General features: G+C 36.2%; 2 protein-coding genes across 2 annotated transcripts in view; one reads left to right on the plus strand and one right to left on the minus strand.

Moving 5' to 3' along the window:
- The window catches only part of GLIPR1L1 (GLIPR1 like 1), a 35,795-nt gene extending 20,367 nt beyond the window's left edge, over positions 1-15,428 (minus strand). The window contains 1 exon segment of the mRNA XM_035729138.1: positions 15,252-15,428. Coding sequence (XP_035585031.1) covers positions 15,252-15,428 — 177 coding nt within the window.
- LOC118357326 (40S ribosomal protein S6-like) lies at positions 3,912-4,708 on the plus strand. Its single transcript, XM_035729137.1, has one exon. The coding sequence runs from the start codon at positions 3,914-3,916 to the stop codon at positions 4,661-4,663; it is 750 nt and encodes a 249-aa protein (XP_035585030.1). The 5' UTR covers positions 3,912-3,913; the 3' UTR covers positions 4,664-4,708.
- Positions 15,429-20,644: the final 5,216 nt, after the last annotated feature.

Consider the following 20,644-nt stretch of genomic DNA (forward strand, 5'->3'; position numbering starts at 1 on the left):
TTATTTGTGCCATTATCTTTTTTATTTAATCTTTTCAAAGGATCAGCTCTATATTCCACTGATTTTTTTCCTGTCATTTTAATTTGCAACTTACATTGATTTCTCCTCTTCCATTATTTTCTTCCTTCTGCATGTTTATTTTGCTTTTTTCTTGTTTCTTTAGATAGAATTTAGATTATTTAAGAGCTTTCCCCTTTGTAATGTAGCCATTTAGTGCTGTACATTCCCCTCTCAGCACTGCTATGGCTGTATTCCATAGGTTTTGATATATTGTATTTTCAGTATGTATTTTGAAATTTTCCTTGAGATTTCCTCTTTGACCCATGGATTATTTATAAGTGTGTTTAATTTCCAAGTGTTTAAAGAATTTATTATCTTTGTGCTATAGATTTCTGGTTTGATTTCATTGTGTTCTAATAACATACTCTATATAATTTCAGTTGTCTTAAATTTGTTGTTTTCATTTTATGGTTCAGGATATGGTCAATCTTGGTTAATGTTCCACAGGCACTTCAAAAGAATGTGTATTACTTAGTTCTTGAGTGGAGTGTTCTATAAATGTAGTTAGATCCTAGTTGGTTAATGGTATTAAGTTCTTCTATATCCTTGCTGATTTTCTGTCTTCCTTTTGAGCAGAGTGTTGAAATTTTCCAAATGTAATTGAGAACTTTTCTATTTCTTCTTTCAGTTCTATTGGTTTTCCTTCCTATATTCTAAAGGTCTGTTGTTTGGAGCACACAAATTTTTTATTAAAATTTCTTTGATGGATTGATGTATCATTATGTAACTTTGTTCTCTGGTGTATTTCTTTGCTGTGAAATCTACTCTATCTGATATTAATAAAGTCACTCCTGCTTGCTTTTGATTAACCTTCATATGACATGTCTTTCTCCAACCTTTTACTTTCAATCTATCTATATCATTATATTTGAAGTGAGTTTCTTGGTAATAGCATATTGTTGGCTCATGATTTTTTTTTTTAAATTCATTCTGATACTCTCTGTTTTTTAATTGATGTATTTATACCATTTACATTTACTGTTCTTATTGATAAGTTGAAGCATAATCCTACCATTTTATTGTTTATTTTTAATTATCCCTTTGTTTTTCATTCCTGTTTCACTTTTCCTGCTTTCCTGTGAGCTACTTGAACATTATTTAGAATTGCACTTTGATTTATCCATAGTGTTTTTTAGTATATATATATATATATATATATATATATATATATGTTTTAGTGGTTGCTATAGATATTACATAATTTATGTAACTTGTCACAAACTACTGGGGTCTGCATTTTACCAGCTTGACTGAAGTATAGAAATATTGCTTCCATTTATGTTCTTTACCACTCACTCCACCAATAATATAATTATCTTAAATATTTTTTCTATATATATTAAGAACCATATCAAACAATATTATAAAATTTGCTTTAACTGTCAAACATAATTAGGAAACATAATGGAAGAATACTTTGTTGTATTTACTCATATTTTTACCTTTTGCCTTGTTTTGTCTTCATCCCTGATATTCTGAGAGTCTTGTTTCATCATTGTCTTAGTGTTTGAAGAACTTTTCTTAGCTATTCTTTTAGAATGGGTCTGCTTCTGACAAATTATTTTAGTTCTCCTGAATCTGAGAGTGCTTTTTGTTTGTTTGTTTGTTTTAATTTTATTTTATTATATTATGTTAATCACCATTTTATTATGTTATGTTAATCACCATACTGTACATCATTGGTTTTTGATGTAGTGGTCCATGATTCATTGTTTGCATATAACACCCAGTGCTCCTTAATTTCATCTTAATTCCTGAAGTATATTTTCTTTGGGTAGGATTCTTGGTTGACTATTCTTTGAAATTGAAAATGTTGTACCACTTCCTTTGGGCTTCTGTGGATTTGGATGAGAAATTTGATGACATTGAAATTGTTGTTTTCCTTAAGGTAATGCATTGTTTTTTTTCCCCACTGCTTTTAAATTTTTTTCCTTGTCTTAAATTTTCTGAAGTTTGATTATGATGTATCTTGGCATGAATTTCTTTGGGTTCATCATATATGGGCTTCACTCAGATTTATTGTGCATGTTTTTACCCAAATTTTGGAAGTTCTCAGCCACTATTTTTTAGGATATTTTTTCTGCCCCTCCCCATCTTTCTCCATTCCTTCTGGGACTCCAGTGACATGAATAGATATTTTGTTCTTGCTGTATAGATTCCTGATGATCTGTTTATTTTTTTGTCTTTGGTCCATTTTCTCTCTGTTGTTCAGATTTGGTAATTTCTATTGTTCTATTTTCAGGTTTACTCATTTTTTCTTTTGTCATATTCATTCAGCTATTGAGCCCATCCAGTGAGGTTTTTTTTTTTTTAAAGTAATCTCACTCCCAACATGGAGCTCAACATCATGACCCCAAGATTAAGAGTCTCATGCTCTACTGACTGAGCCAGTCAGGCACCTCCATCCAGTGAATTTTTTATTTTGGTTATTATATTTTTCAGGTGTATAATGTCCATTTAAATCTTCTTTGTAACTTCCATTTCTTTGCTGAGACTTTTCTACTTTTTCATTTGTTTTAAGCATTTTTATAAGTGATCTTTGAAGCATTTTTATGATGAGTCCTTTAAAACTTTTGTCAGATAATTCTAATATCTGTGTCATCTGGGTGTTGGCATCTGTTGTGTTTTCTCATTCATGTGGAGATTTTTCTGGTTCTTGGTAGGATAAGTGATTTTTCATTGCATGCTTGATATTTTGAATTTTATGTTATGAGACTCTAGATTTTATTTAATCCTCCTGTTTTAGGAGAACTTCACTAACACTGTTCCAGTGGGGGAAAAGGAATACTGCCTCTTTATCACTTGATTGGTGGATGAGAGTCTAGGCTTCCCACTCATACTATCCATGTGGGATACCTTGTTGCTACTGGAAGGAGATGGACATCTAGGTTCCCCTTTTGCTTTTGCTGACATCATCATCCCACTGGGATAGTAAGGATTGCCTTTTTATCACCAGGTGGGATGAAAATCTAAGCTCCCTACTTGGCCTCTGCCAATACCAAAGGAGAGGAAGGGGTATCTCAATACCTTGTGGGACTGGAAGCCCTGACATGGCCTCCACTGATACCATGGGGAGGTTGTTATGAGGGCCACTTCATTACTGCTGGGTGGTAGTAAAAATCCAAGTTCCATGATTGGCTTCTTCTGATACCCCTGGCTGAGAAGGGAAAGGGCACCATATTACTGCCTCATGAGGGCTAGAAGCTTCCTCACTTAGCCTCCTCTGGCACGACATTGGTAGAGAGGAGGTAAGAGGGATGGTTTACTAGCATCAGTCAAGGATGATAGTTTAGGCTCTCCACTTAGCCTTTGTTAAAAAAGATAAAAATGTTGTTGCTTCCCTTCCTCACCGCCACTGTTACTTGTCCAGAATAAGATGGTTATTGTTTTTTTTTTAAAAAAAAAACATTTCTTCCTTACTAGACTGCCTTTTTCTTTGTCAAGAGAGAGCAGTCTTTTCTTGAGGGTTTATTTTCTGTACCCGTTGGTATTTCTGGGTTTTAGGCTTCTTTCATACTTAGTCCAGGATATACAGGAGTCCAAAAGGAAATACATGGAACTCACCCTGTGTCATTCCTTGAGTCTTGGAGTCTTTAGCTACTTTGTCTGCTTTTTTTCTTTACAACTTTAAGAGTCTTCTAATATTTGTCTTATATGTAATATCTGAGGTTTTTATCTATACTTAATGGGAGGGATAGTGCAAATGGATCTACTCATGTCAGGAAGATGATTTCTTAAATTTTTTGTGCATTGTACATCCCATTTCTATCTCCATAACTCCAAAAAAGACATTCCCAGGAGGTAGATTCTCTGTAATTCCTTGCCTCAAGAATTGTGGGCATTGTGCTTCAGGATGAAGCTGAACATCTCTTTCCCAGCTACTGGCTGCCAGAAACTCATTGAAGTGGACGATGAACGCAAACTTCGTATCTTTTATGAGAAGCGTATGGCCACAGAAGTTGCTGCTGATGCTCTGGGTGAAGAATGGAAGGGTTATGTGGTCCGAATCAGTGGTGGCAATGACAAACAGGGCTTCCCCATGAAGCAGGGTGTCTTGACCCATGGTCGTGTCCACCTGCTGCTGAGTAAGGGGCATTCCTGCTATAGACCAAGGCGGACTGGAGAGAGAAAGCGCAAATCCATTCGAGGTTGCATTGTGGATGCCAATCTCAGCGTTCTCAACTTGGTCATTGTAAAAAAAGGGGAGAAGGATATTCCTGGACTCACTGATACTACTGTGCCTCGTCGCCTGGGGCCCAAAAGAGCCAGCAGAATCCGCAAACTTTTCAATCTCTCTAAAGAAGATGATGTCCGCCAGTATGTTGTGAGAAAGCCCCTAAACAAAGAAGGGAAGAAACCTAGAACCAAAGCACCTAAGATTCAGCGTCTTGTTACTCCACGAGTCCTCCAGCACAAACGGCGGCGTATTGCTTTGAAGAAGCAGCGCACTAAGAAAAATAAGGAAGAGGCTGCAGAATATGCTAAACTTTTGGCCAAGAGAATGAAGGAGGCCAAAGAAAAACGCCAGGAACAGATTGCCAAGAGACGGAGGCTGTCCTCTCTGAGAGCCTCTACCTCTAAGTCTGAGTCCAGTCAAAAATGAGATTTTCTATGAGTGACAAATAAATACAATCAGACATCAAAAAAAAAAAAAAGAATTGTGGGCATTGCAGAAAGCTTAAGTAGCTAAAAATAAAGGCTACTACCAGTATTAGAATCATAGCCTTGAGCATACAGCAAGATTTCAAAGGGAATAGTAGGATGGTAGCCTAGGAAAGTAGACTATCAACATAGTTCTCCCAGCCTCCATCAAGATTTCTGTGTCATAGAACTATCCTGGGATCATGTTCAAACCTGGAAGGATAGTGATATTGGCATCCCGATGGTGACTAGTTTGGAAGGATAGTAATGATTATTGACTGACTATTAAAATGATTCCCCTATCTTTTGGAACAAAGACACAAGGTTTTTTTGTATAATAATGGGGAGAAAGGAGTCCTTAAAATGTTTAAGATTACATTTTTAATACCCTTATCAATGTGAGGACTAAAAATTACAATTAGGATGATTTAATGGAAATAAATAAATGACATTTCATTTCCATTTTAAATTGTAGATTGAAATTCATACTACTAATTTCATTGGTTAACTACTTATATTTTTTGATATTTTAATCACTCATATTCCTTCAAACTACAAAAATAGTTACATGAAAAGTTTGTTTACAGTAGCCAAGAGAGACTTCAGCAGGTCCTAGAGGATGATTCATAATTTACTTTTCTGAAAAAATGAATAGACTAAGTGATGAGTTCTCATATACCACCCCTCACCAAAAATTATACATACTTGGAAGAAGTAAGATACCACAAACATAGAACATCCATTTTTTTTCCACAGTTACTATAAGACAGATACAATTGCAGAACCAAACAAGAAATCAGCAATAGCAAACAAATATTTTCAAGCCAGGCATTTTCACTTAATATATTCCTAGCTATAGCTTTTATGCAATTCATTCCTTTTCCAAGATATTTCAGTTTAGCTATAGACTCTGGAGGTGTTACCTCCTCTTAACACCTTTGAGAATCCTAGGTTTTTGCCTGAATCATTGGGAGGTTTTTTCATTTTAAAAGCAAAAAAAAAAAAAAAAGACCAGCTTAAATTTGGTATATAATTTTTTATTTGTTAAGATTTTATTTATTTATTTATTTGAGAGAGAAAGAGAGCACTCAAGTAGGGGGAAGACCGGAGGGGGAGGCAGAGGGAGAGAGTCTCACGCTGACTCCATGTTCAGGTTGAAGCCCAGTGCAGGGCTCCATCACACAGCCCTGAGATCATGACCTGAGCTAAAACCAAGTCAGATACTTAACCGACTGAGTCACCCAGGTGCCCCTAAATCTGGTATATATTAAAAATATATATATTAGTTAAAACATAGTTCTAATGGGGAAGGGAGTGGGGGGATGGGTTAGCCCAATGATGGGTATTAAGGAAGGCACGTGTTGTAATGAACACTGGGTGTTATACGCAAATAATGAATCATGAAACACTACATCAAAAACTAATGAGGTACTGTATTGTGACTAACATAACATAATAAAAAAAAACACACACACACAAAAAACCCCACAGTTCTAACGTAGAATAACTTGGACCAAATCATCCCCTATCAAAAGTATGGTACAAGAGAAAATTACTCTCTCATTCTAATTAAGACTTAGGCTTAATATACAAATGGTGAACACAATGGCTTTGAAAGAGTAGGAATTAATATCTGATGGGTAAGGAATTATATGCATTTAAAACATGTATTTCAAGCCAGTTCAAACACACATAATATGGATAAATTATAATTATCTAGATGTATGTATAACTAAAAAAATCTATTTGCATTTTAGAATCCCAGGGACTCTATAAAGCTCATTTTTTCCCCTGATTGAATAATGTAATTAAACATCTTTCTAGAAAAAATATTTTAATGTCTCCTTAGATCTGGCAATGCTTTCACCTAACAATTGTTATTAAGTCTCTAGCTGTTCAGGAAAAATTTTATTGAGTAATATTCTGCCTTAACATGTAAACAGAAGAATTTGACATGCTTATAGACATAAATTTTAAAAAGCCCAATCACCTGTCTTCTGCCTAACCTAAACTCTAGTACACTCTGCAAGCTCTTCTGATTAAAAGTCCTTATATTATTAATTACATCCATATCACTGAAACTCCTCTACACAAGGAGAAATAAGAAAACCTACTAAGAAATTCTTCAAAATATAAACTAAAAACAAAGAGAATTGTAATAGTTTCATGTGATGGAGAGTTTCCACACTATATTTAAAAAAATACGTTTATATAATCATGATGCTTCTACTTGTGCTGTGACAAGAAACAGTATATTGTGCATAGGGTTGAGGGCAGGAGGATGCTGGGATATGTCAGTACACTACTGCAGAATTTATGCTATATATGGATAATATAAAAAGAATGATAATGAGTAAAAAAATAGTATAACGGTCAATGTTAAAAATTCCTGAAAGGATTATAAGAAATGATGCAAATAACTAAAATAATACTGAAAAAAATCAGATTTATTGAGGTATCATTGATATAGAAAAAACTTTACATATTTAATGTGTATAATTTGATGAGTTTCGACATATGCAAACGCCCATGATACCATCACCATAATCCAGGTAATAGACATGACCAACACCTCCTGGAATTTCCTTATGTCCCTTTGGTGTTGTTTGTTTTTGTGGTAAGAATATTTAACATGAGATCTACGTTCTGCACAAATTTTGAAGTGCCCCATACCATATTGTTAACTATAGGCACTATGCTATATGGCAGATCTCTAGAACTTATTCATCTAACATAACTGAAACTCTGAATAACAATTCCCCAATCCCCCCCCACTGCCTCACCTCCCAGCCCCTGACAACCACTATTGTATTTTCTGCTTCTATGAGTTTGACTATTTTAGATACCTCAAATGTGGAATCATGAAGCAGCATCTGTCCTGTGACTGACTTATTTCACGGATGACAAGATTTCCTTCTTTTCTTAAGGCTAAATAATATCCCGTTGCATGTATATACCACATTTTCCTTTCCCATTCATCTGTTGATAGATCCTTGGATTGTTTCTATATCTTGGCAATTGTGTATAGTGCTTCAGTGAACATGGAAGTATAGATACCTCTTCAAGATCCTGATTTCTGGATCTTATGGTAGTTCTAGTGTAATTTCTTGAGTAATCTCCATATTGTTTTCCATAGCTGCAGCACAATTTTAAATACCCACCAACAGTGTACAATAGTTCCAATTTCTCTATAACCTCACCAACACTTGCTATATTAAAATTTATTTGTGTCACTTCTAGCATAACAAACATTTGCAATTAAGAGGAACAGCAATCTGAATATAAAAGTCATATTAATTCAACAAAAATACGGAGAAGAAATGAGAAGAAAATAAAATGGTGCTAAACCTCTTATTTTAGAATAGCAAGAAATCAGTAGGTATTTATTCTTTACATTGGTAAAGCAATTATCCAATGAATGACTTTGGGAACTCGTCATATTGCCTGTCATTGTGCTAGCTGGGTTAGGGGGCTCCCCCTTGTACTCCCAAGAGAGGTTGAATCCTGACTCACCTTCTCTACAACCTGTGCCAGTAAAAAAATAAATTTTATTAAGCCACTGACATTTCAGGGTTTATTTTATACCACAGCCTAGCCTAGCCTCGTAAAACTTGCTGCTAGAAGTAGAGTGAAGACATAATAAAAATCTAAACTCAAACCACCCTGAGACCTAGGTAAGAAGGATCCCTGCTCTAGGCCCAGATTTTATAGGACATCACATATGATACCCCCCTCCCCAACATGGTGTATTATAAAATGACCACTAGATGGACATGAACACCAGAATGGTGAATAATTTTATGTTTATAAAAATATACAAGAAGACTTATATTTTCAAAAAACATTTTTAAATATGTAAAATTTTTATTCATCCATTATAACTTTGCCTTTAATTTTAATAGAGTTTCAATTATTTCAGAAGAAATGAAAATTTAGTTACTGATAACATCAATGAAAATGAACAAAATTATTCTGATCAAATCCAGATCTGAACAAGTTAGGTGAAATCCCTGAAACCACACAGTCTTTACTAAATAAAGATTTAATTACGAGCAAACAATGAGACTGTAGGCTTCCATTTTTATTCTTCCTTTAGCCCACAGATGATGGTAAGCTTGCCTGAATCATGTGGGGAATTTAATAGTTAGCTGGCAAACAGTGAGGAAACTTATGTCAGGGGCAGGAATCCACATGATTCAGGGCCAAAACATCTGAAAAAATGTGATCTATAACACAGGAGGGAGACCATGAGTTCATTGAACTTGAAGCTCTAAAGCAGAGATTGGAAAAGAGAGCAATAGTGTTTGTTGGTTGTAGTGTGTGTTCAAAAAGATTATTTTAGGAGTAAAATAACTGGCCAGCTTGGAAGCAGAAATAAAAGCTAGAATCAAGAAATGTAGGGCTTTCGGGGCACGTGGGTGGCTCAGTCGGTTAAGCGTCTGCCTTCGGCTCAGGTCATGATCCCAGGGTCCTGGAATAGAGCCCTGCATCAGACTCCCTGCTTAGCAGGGAGTCTGCTTCTCCCTCTGCCTCTGCTGCTCCCCCTGCTTGTGCTCTCTCCCTCCCACTCAAATAAATAAATAAAATCTTAAAAACAAAATGTGGGGCTTTTGAGGCATGGAAAAGACACTGCTTCTATTTAGCATATAATAAGATATGAGATGTTAAAAAGCCTTTGAGAGACATGTCCTAAAACTTTCATGTGATTAGAAAAGCTCAGGACAAAGAGATAAAGTATATAACTCTAAGGAAATCCTTTTAATTGATTAAAAAGTGCCTCAGCAAATGAACAGATTAGGGTGTATCCATTTCCCCAAAACTCACATTTCAAGAAAACTGGCATTAAGATGAACAAGAAAAACACCACAGTGAGAAAACAAAGAAAAGACTTGAAAATTTCCCTAACTGGTACTTTAAGAGTGGGTATTGGCATTTGGAATTGACTGGAGGCATACAGCTCAAAGGCCTTCAGAGCTTTTGAGACAGATGTATTTCCAAAGATATTGGAAACCTATTATGAAAAAAGCCTGTGAATGTTGGATACTTTAAATGACCATTGGACTTTAAACTTCCATGGGCAGAAAGCAGTCTGAGAAGGCTATGGCTCAAAGATGGCATATTTCCCAATACCCAATTCAAGTTGGCCAAGGAGGATGACAGATAAGGAAGAACATTTTAGAGGGAGAAGATAGGTATCACAGAAAGTTATGGACTAGGGAACTCCTACCTCCTCCAATCAAAAAAACTTTTCTGGCCCCCAGTATAGTACTATCTCCTATCTAAAGATTGCAGAATCATTCCGAACCAATGATTACTGTGTGGCTCCCATTCTTCCACTTTCTGAATAGAAGTATTTGTTATGGTTGTCTTGTCTTGTGCTGCCACTGAATATTGTTTGTGTGGAGGACAGACACAGTCGCTAGGCCAAGAGTATCCACAACCAACCTTGTTGGGTTGTTGCATACCACTCAGAGATATTAAGACTCTTCTTCAGTAACTGAACAAGATATTGGGCTTTATCCTTTGGAGGAGGCCTTGAATTGTTCTATTTATGGGAGGGAAGGAATAAAGAATGAATGAATAAATGAATGAATCAATGAATCAATCAATCAATAAATACCTGATAACCATAAAAGCAGTCTGTGCTTGAGACATTTAATGCAAGCAGGTTAGGGTTACCAGACTAATTCTGGCCAGACGGATGAGTCGGAATGACATATATCACCTTCAGCTCTGATTATACAAATACCTATACAATCTTCTAGCTTTCTCAATGGTGACTCTGAAAAACATGTGTTGGCATGATGGAACCAAGATATAAACAGCCTATGGCATTGCACGAAGAAGAGGTGATGTGGAGAATGGTCCAACCAGTATTGGACTTTGTGTGAGGGAGATACTAAACTTATGTTGTTTAAAGAATTATGCTAAGTGAAATGAGTCAGATAGTGAAAGACAAATACTGCATGATCTCACGTATATGTGGAATCTAAAACAAACTCACAGATACAAAGCACAGATTGGTGGTTGCTGGAGATGGGAGTGGATGAAATTGGTGAAGGAGGTCAAAAGGTGCAAACTTCCAGGTTTAAGGCAAATAAGTTCTGGGGATGTACAATAAAGCATGATGATGTGACTATACCTAACCATACTGTATTGTATATTTGAAAGTTGCTAAGCAATTAATCTTAAACATTCTCATCCTAAGGAAAAGAATTATGTGAGGTGATGGACGTTAACTAAACTTGTGGTAATCATTTCACCATATATACATATATCAAATCATGTTGTACACTTTAATACAATGTTATATATCAATAAAAAAGTGGGGAAAAAAAAGGCCTGAAAGCTTTCAGGGTTTCTTTGTTAACATAGCATCATAGTCTACCATTTTCTGATAAATATAGAGTTTTTTTAAGTTTAAGTAATAATCTCTCTACTCAATGTGGGGCTTGAACTCATGACCCCAAGATCAAGAGCCACATCCTCTACCAACTGGGCCAGCCGGGTGCCCCTGATAAATATAGAAATTGACATGAGAATGAGGTGCTTAGTTTTCCTGGATGATCAGTAGTGAAAGACAAGAGAATCCTGTTGAAGACTCAGCCAACAGTTAGCACTTCCGCTTCTGGCCAAGTTGGAGTAGCGGGACCAGATTTACCTTCCCACTTGAAAAAAAATATGTGAAAAAGCAGGTGTCAGCACACACAACAAGAGGCAAAAAAGGCCAGTGCTCCCTGAGAGTGGGAAACTAACAAGGTAATCCTTAGCTTACTGCCTTGAGAGAATTTTCAGGCCATAAAGAAGTACCAGCAAAGAGAGACCTGCATGGAGAGAGAATTCCAAAGATGTTCAGAGGGTCCTGCTTGAGTATTTAGTAGAGTATTGATTAGCACATGTATATGAGGAACCTACCCAAAGTCAGGAAATGAATCACTCAAAAAGGTAAGAGAAATATTACCTAATGCTCACTCAGTCCTGGGAATAGTGCCTCTTCTCACTAGCCAGAATGGAAAACCTCATAATCTTGGGAATTGTATAGAGTACTCAGAAGGATCTTGGCTTAGTTGTGGGAGATATTTATCACTAGCCTAAACCATTGTTTTTTTCCTGCCCAACAAATCTTAAAAACAAGACTCAAATGGATCAAAATGCCAGGTAACATGAATGCATGACAGGAAAAAAGTCCAGAATATTTATAGAAATACAAAAATAACCATCACCCAACAAAGTAAAATTAGCAGTATCTGGCATCTGATAAGAAATTATCTGCATACAAAGATGCAAGAAAATGCAACTCCAAATGAGGAGAAAAATCAGTCAATGAAAATTAAACCAGGACTGACCCAGATGTTAAAATTAATAGACAAAGCAAGACTGAGAAAAAAAAAATAATTAAAGGAGCATCAGTGCACTGTGGGAAACTTCAAATGGTATAATGTACGTGTAACTGGAGTCTCTAATATTTTAGTAGACAATGGCTCAGATTTTTCTCTTTTGATTAAAATATGCAGATCCAAAAAGTTCAGTGAATCCCGGGAAACATGAACAATGTAATACCAGGGCACATCAGATTGCTCAAAACCAAGGATAAGGAGAAATTCTTAAAAGCCACCAAAGGAAAAATGCATATGATATACATGGGAACCAAGAAAATGATCCAGCAGATTTCTTATCACAAATAACGTAGGAGAAGATAGAAGACAGTGCAGTAACATCTCTAAAGTTCAATTTAGAATTCCACACACAGTAATAATATCTAGCAAAAATTAAGGAGATCAAAAGGTGTCCAAAGATACAAATTTCCAGTTATAAGACAAAAAAGTACTATCCATTTAATGTACAACATGATTGATGAGGAGAATGAAAGCAAAAGAAATGTGGATAAAATTAATGTACAACATGATTGATGAGGAGAATGAAAGCAAAAGAAATGTGGATAAAATTAAATTTCCTTACAACCTGCAGCCCATTGAGACAGGCAGAGTAGGAGATTCCTCAATAAACAACTGTTTTATTTATTTATTTATTTATTTTAAAGATTTTATTTATTTGAGAGAGAGAGAGCCCAAGCTGGGGGAGGAACAGAGGAAGAGGCAGAAGCAGGCTCCCCACTCAAGAGGGAGCCACTACCTGGGCTCAATCTCAATCCCAGGACCCTGAGATCCATGACCTGAGCCTAAGGCAGAAGGCAGACGCTTACCGCTTAAACGCTTAACTGACTGTGCCACCCAGCTGCCCCACTCACAACTGTTTTAATGTTAATGCTTTGATAGAGGCAAAAAGTAACCTTAGCTTGACAATAGCCAGACCTCCAGGATCCTGTTAAGTCCTCTTTAACATATGCAAACCCTTTCGGAAACTTCCTTTGTCTTTAACCCTCTCCCCCAACTTAAAAGTATATAATCAATTGCTCCTCACAATCCCAGTGCAGCTTTTTCTGCCCATGGGTCCTGGCCCTGAGCTTTAATAAAAACCCCTTTTTGCACCGAAAACATTTCAAGGTTTCTTTCTTGATCATTCCCTCTTGGCCCACATCACATCAATGATGATTATGATTAACACTGCTGTATGATATATAGGAAAGTTGTTAAGAGAGTAAATCCTAGGAGTTCTCATCACAAGGAGAAATTTTTATCCTTTTTTTCATTCTTTTTTTTGGTAATTGTATCAATATGAGAAGGTGGACGTTACCTGAACCTATTGTGGCAATCATTTCACAATACATGTAAAGCAAACCCTCATGCTGTATGCCTTAAATATATACTGTGATGTATGTCAATTATTTCTCAGTTCAACTGGAAAAAAATATAGTTAATAAAATTGCATGATAGGGAAAAGATTAAGGAGAAACAAAGACTTTTATAATATAAAAAATTGATAAGATTGAAATCAACAGACCAAAGTATAAGAAATGTTAATGTCATTTAGGCAAAAGGAAAATGATACTAGGTGGAAATATGGATCTGCACAAAGAAATGAAGAGCACCAGAAAATGTAAAGGGCAAAATAACAAAAGCTTCTGCACGTTTACAAACTCAAAACTATAAAACAAGGTAAATGCAAAGAAGGCTTGTTTCCATGTCTTCTCCACCCTAGTCTTTTCTTCACTCTCCTTCGGCTAGCTATTTAAATTTAAATTAATATTATGTATGTCCTTTTATTGCTTCCTTTGGAGAACATAGCATATACAGGTGTTTATATAGAATGGGAGTATATTTACATATGTTTGCATATGTATATGCATACATATTTATATATATTTATAGGATGTATATATTTACATATATACACAAATATATGTGTATATATATTTAAATAGCATTTTAGTGACATAAGATAGTCCTTAAAAAAGATATTCAAATAAGTATGGAGGAAATGCTGTATAGCAAATCCACGTCATTGACCACCTTAACCTATTGGAGATTAAAGTACATAAAATATATTAAACTATTTTAACAATTCTGCATTAAAGAGATCAGTTTATTTTTGTTTAATCCAGTGTTTCCCAAACATTGTTGAAACCTCTCCTCCCTCAAAAAATGCTTTCCCATATAGAATAGTGCAGTTTTGAACTTTAGTGCCTGAATTGTGATTTTGTAATACTTTCATTTTATTTTCTGTTGGATAGAAAGGAAGAAAGCTGGAATAGATATGTTTTACAATGTAGCTGCATCTGCATAGCACATAAGCAAAACTATGCTGTCAACATTTATATTCATAATTTCATAATGATATATCTGCGTGCAAGAAAAAATGCAAGGGAAATTTCTAGTGATAAAATTTATAGTCAAGCATTTATTTAAAAACTATAAATTCTTACATATAAATTTTTATTATCTATAAATTTTTGATAATCCATTTTATGCTCATTCTTCAGTAGAATACTTTTTGCCTTAATGTCTATATGATGGAAGTCTGCAAAAGACGCCATCAGTTCAATGTTTTTGGAATTAAACTTCACATATTTATTATTTTTCATGGAAATGACAATCTGATATTATTCAAATGTTGATTTCATTATTTACATCCTTGTAGAACATTCTTAAAAATGAATACTACACATGTAGTACTGTTTCAACCTTGAGTTCATAAAATGTAAAAGGTAAGAGGACAAGAGAATCTCCATCATTGTGCTATTTCTTTTATATGAAATATCTTGGTTGTGCATTTTGGGAAGTGCTAGCCCAAATATGGGGGCAGGGTGGGGAAAGCTGTGAGATGTTGCGAAGTACATTTATCACGTCTTAGTGATGAAGACCAAGCAACTCCCAAACACTGCCCTTCTGGACCCACCCCCATCCCCATTCTTCTTCCTCCCCCGCCGTCCCCCCACCCCAAAGGGAGCTAAGCCTTGGCAAGATACAGCTTCAAGTTTTCCTTTTTCGTCCACTCCTATCACTACCCTGGAGGATAGCCTGGCTAAGGCGTGATTCTTAACTGCATGCTGAAAGTCCAGATTGAATTTATACAAATGAGTCTATCAGATTTAGCTCCCAGATACCTTAGGATGAACCAGAGAAATCAGATCCCAGCCGGTTCTTTCTCACCATGTATTTCGTGTCAGCCGCGGGGGGCCAGACTTTGCTACGCATTTCGTTATGTGCCTTGACGCACTGGTCTTTAAAAGTCCGGTCTTCGATAGAGGGGACGTTAGTAGATGATTTACTGGCTACCAGACAGAGACCTAACGTCCATAAGCAACTCAGTTTTTTCCTCAGAACCATGGCGGGATGCAGAGTATGCTCTGATTTCGGGGACCAGTAACGGTTCTGCCAGCCAACTTACTTGGCCCCTGGGGACCACGCTCTCTGCTGGCTCCATCCTCCCACACAAGCTTGAGCTCAGCGTGGGGATGCTCAGCAGGCTGGGCCCCAGAGGGCAGGGCCAGAGCCTGAGGCAAGACAAACAGCAGGATTAGCCCATCACAAAGCCCTGGGCTACAGGAGAAAAGCCTGAGTCACTGTCTGGTGCAGGGTTTTAACCATCCAGGGCGCTTTCTGCGGACCCAACCCAGAATCACTTCGGGGGGACCCTGAATTGCAATCCAGATCGCAACAAATAGGCGGCACAGTGTTATGTAAAAAGGCAACATGTATTAAATGCTGAAAACGAACCAGGCCTGTACAAAACTCTATATATTAGTTACACATACTCAGCTTTCATATAATGTTTCATTGTTTTAAATAAACTGCAGCATTATACTGCCCATATCTCCAGAAATTGGTACTAAAGCAAGAATAGGCATTTTGTATACTCCACATACTGTGATTAATTGTTTTGCGGAGCACTTAATAATTTGTATTTGTTTTCTCATTTGGAGACTGACTGCCTAGAAAGATAAAAATAGAGAGGTGTAGCCAAGTAGTTCCTCTAGACAAAATCTCATACTTGATATTTGAGTTTGGAACAAACCTATGGTTTGGTTACTAGTAAATGTCTGAGAAAGGATAGCTTTAGTGGGCATTCTAAAGACTAAGGCAGAGTACATTTGATCTTATTTTACCTACATTGCAATATAAACCAACTTCATTTGGCTTAATATTTTAAATCCATTATATCAGTTGTTATTTAATAACAAACCAGCATTTTTTTTGTGTGACATTAAATGACATTTTCCAGTATTTCTGTGTTTCAAATAAATATCTTTATTTGATGATTTGAGGTGGCTTACAATGCCACTTAATTCAAGTAAATACATATTTATAGCTACTGAATATTCTAGGTGATAAATCTTGCCACTAAAAAAAAACTTTGATGCAACTAGTTACCATTTTTAAATAGAAAATAGAAAATTAGGGGGTACCTTGCTGGCTCAGTTGGTGGAGCATGCGACTCTTGATCTTGGGGTTGTGCATTCAAGACCCATGTTGGGTGTAGAGATTAATTAAAAATAAAATCTTAAAAAAAAAGAAAGCAGAAAATCAAATTATAAAATGTGAGAAAAATACAAGGATCTTTATGGAAATTCTGTTGAGTAGTGGAGAAAATATTTGTCTGCCTCCACTGATGGAAAATTGCAATATATGTGACTTTAGCATTACTTACAGAGTTCAAACTGAGCTTTTCATATCCCATACCCCAATCTGGATCCTTCCACAATTTCCCTATCTCAATTAATTACAGCTTCATCTTTTTGATTTCAGCCCCCAAACTTTGGAGGCTTTGGTGTCTTAGCAAATTCTGTTGCCTTTGTCTTTTTATTTTCAGAACTTGATCACTGCTCAGCATTTGAAATGACACTCCTTGATTTCATGGATAATTGCAATGGCTTCCTGGTGGAGTTTCCTTCTCCTGCTCCTAACCTATAGTTTATTCTCAAGACAGCAGTCAGAGGGATTGCATATAATCTTTAGCATACTAAATACTTTTGAGTGTCTCTTATATTCTAGGCATTATTTCTGATGCTTGGGATTCCAACCATAAGAAATAGAACAAAGCAATCTGCCTTTCTGGAATTCTAGTGAAGGGAGGCAGAGAATAAATGATAAGCATAATAAATTCTATAGCATGATAAACCTGATAATATATATGGAAAAAATAAATCAAGCTAAGGAGTTTGGGAGCACTGGGGTGGGTGTGGAGGTGAGGGTGGCAGGTTGTGATTTCAAATAGGGTGATCAGTGCAGATGTCTTTGAGATGGTGACTTCTGAGCAAATACCTGGAGGAGACGCAAGAGGGAAGCATGTGGCTACTGGAGGAAGAGTGTTCAAGGAAGAAGGAGTTCAAATACAGGATGGAACTATAATACTTGGCAAAAATCATGTGGAAGATGGGCGAGCTTACTGATCATAGCTGAACTATTTGTAAGGTCCTTATATTCCTGGGGAAGAGTAGAAATATGGAGTAATTTTGACTTTGTTAAGTGAGGCATGCATGTTAAACATTTAAGAATAACTATTAAAAAAATAAGAATACCAAACCATAGAGGGAAAACAAGTTTTTTGAACATTTCTAGGACCTCATTCAATTGTCTCTATGTATATTTATCTTCATATTCAAATATTTAAATACAAATTCTCAACACAACATCCCAAATGATCCTATTAGATATGTCAGATCACTCCTCTGCTCAAAACCTCCCAATTGATGGCTTTCCATGGCAGTCAAAACAAAACCCCAAGGTTATCCTCACTATTACCTTCAAGGCCCTAACGAGGAGGCCCTTTTCTGATCTCATCTACTTCCCCTCACTTCCTTTTCTCTCCTCCAGATACTCTGGCCCCTTTATTGTTCCTTAAAAAAAAGTGAAGGTCCTGCTGCCTCAAGGCATTTTCTCATTTCTTTTGCCTAGAACTCTTTCTTCTAGAAAGCTACATGGCTAGTTTCTAATCTCTTTGAAATATTTGCTCAAATATCGTCTTTTCCAAATACCTCACAGTGGTATTTTACATTACCCATCCTACACCTATGGCCTCCTATTGTCCTTTTTCTGCCTTATATTTGCCCATAACCCTTATCCTCATATCATATGTAATTTATTAACATTTTCATTTCTCCCTTCAATTGAGTGGAAGCCCCACGAGGCAGGGATTGCTTATTATTATTATTTTTACTCCTGTATCCCCAGCATCTCAAAAAGTTCAATATTTGATGAACAAATTAATGAATGAATCTTTTAAGACCCCAATCATTAGTTCCTTTTATGAAGTCCTCCAATTAGAAGGAATCTTTTGTCGTTAAATCACTTCATGATCCTCTATCTTATTACTTTATTTCTTTTTTCCCCTCTGTTTTGGAGTTATCCAGAGAAACAGAACTAATAGACATATATTCCCACCCCACTCCCTTTTACACACACAGGTACATACACACAGATTTTAAAGAAATTGACTCCCACAATTGTAGGAGCTAGCAAGCCTAAAATCTGTAGGGCAAGCTGACAGGCTGAAGATTGGGGTAAGAGTTGATGCTGTAGTCTTGAGTCTGAAGGCTAGAAACTCAGGTAGAATTTCTGTGTTGCACTCTGGAAGCAGAATGCTCTGGGAACCTTGTCCTTTGGGGGTACTTTTGGAGACTTCACCACAAACGCAAGATTGATTAACTCCTTGGCCATTGTAGATTAATTCAACCTCTAGCTCCTGTCACCTCCTAGGAGGCCTGAGGGTGGGACTGAAACTGCCAACTCCAATCACAGGTTTGGCTTCACTGGCAGCCAGCCTCCATCCATAGGTGATTTCTAATAGTCACCTCATTAAAATAACAAAAGAATGTTCCTAGCTTTTAGCATTTAGGAAAATTCCAAGGGTTTTAGGAACTCTGTGCCAGAAACCGGGAGGAAGATCAAATATACATTTCTTATGATAAATCACAATATCACAGCCTCCCTTCTTTCCAAAACCTCTGATGACTTTCTGTCACACTTATAAAATCCAAAATCCTAGGTTTGGTCCACAAGGCACAATTTAATCTGACCATGGCTAATCTCTGCCCTCTAGTCTACATTCTCCACTGGCTCACCTGGCCTGCCTCAGCCATATCTATCTGCTTGAAAAGGATGCTCTATCCCCAAGGCTTTTGCACTTGCTATTCCCTTTGTCTGCAGAATTCCCCTCAGCAAAGACATACATGATCCTACAATTTGTCCTTGCTGTCAGTGTCTCTCCAGTAACCTGTTGTATTTTTCTTCACATTAATTGCTACCTGAGATGATATTATTTATCTATTTATTTATTTAATGTTTGTCACCTCAGATTTTAACCTTCACTGAAACAGTGGTTTTATTTGCTTTATTACTATATCTATCTACAGATCCCAGAACAGCTACTGAACACTTATGCCCTCAATAAATATTTATTAATGAGGAAATGAGTACTCCTTAACTTTCTAATAATGTTGTATACAATTGTAAGCTTCTTTAAGAACTATCTTATTCATCACATACATACTAGAGGCTCAATAAATATTTTAGACAGTTTGAAAGGCAATAAATACTAGGTTGGCTTATATACTTTATTTTTTCTAACACTGGATATATTTGCAGATAGTAGGTGTTCAATGGATGTTTGCTGACCTTCAAATGCAGATTATTTTAGATCTGCAAATAATCTAGGTTAACACATGGCTAATTTAGTATTGTTTTGTGTATGAAGAAATTAATTGGCTGTAATAACAGCAGAACTTTTATGATTAATTGTTTTGAAAATTGGCAAAAATGTACAATTTATATGTATGGGTTAAAGGCAGGCTACCCCCCAAATGTGCCACACTGTTATACTGATTATTTTAAATAAAAGTTACTTAGAAAACAGCCAATGAAGAACACTCCTACCTGCTCCCTGCTTTGTTTCCAGAAAGCAAGAAATAAATGTCCCATGTGAAAGGTACCCTTCCTATATCAGGAGGTAAGAGACATCCTTATTACCAGAGAGGAAATTTAGAGCCCAGAAGGCTGTATAAACCACCCTTGTTACTTTTTACTAATATACTATCCCAGCCCAAATTCTGCTTAGAATAATTTACTAAAGTCCCAAAGTTAAGTTTTCTTTGTTTTCTCAATACTTCACAGATTTATTGTCTCTTTGTCCAAAAAGTATAAAAACAGCCTGCTTTGGTCATTTCTCTAGGTCTCAATTTCGTTATTGGGCCCCTGTGTGCACATGCCTTGTCTTTTTCCCTTTTGTCTGTCTTGTGTCAGTTTAATTCTTAAACCAGCTGGAAGAACTCAAAAGGTAAGAGGAAAATGTGTTTCTCCTCTCTCTATATAACCAATAATAATCCAGTATTATTGCTTTTGTAATAGACACAATGTCTGGATTGTATAAATGTGCTTTTTAGACCATATTCTTAACGGCTTAGAGAACTATATTCAGGAATACTGAAGCTATTTAGGTGTAATAAGTTTAAGTGCCAGGAAGAATACGTCCTCATGTTATTTTCTTGAATATTTATCTGTGGAATGGGCGAGGTTAGTTGGGCACTGGAATTGTTTAAGTTCTTTAA

The sequence above is a fragment of the Zalophus californianus genome, chromosome 9 (assembly GCF_009762305.2).
Source record: "Zalophus californianus isolate mZalCal1 chromosome 9, mZalCal1.pri.v2, whole genome shotgun sequence".
In the NCBI taxonomy this organism is placed as follows: Eukaryota; Metazoa; Chordata; class Mammalia; order Carnivora; family Otariidae; genus Zalophus; species Zalophus californianus.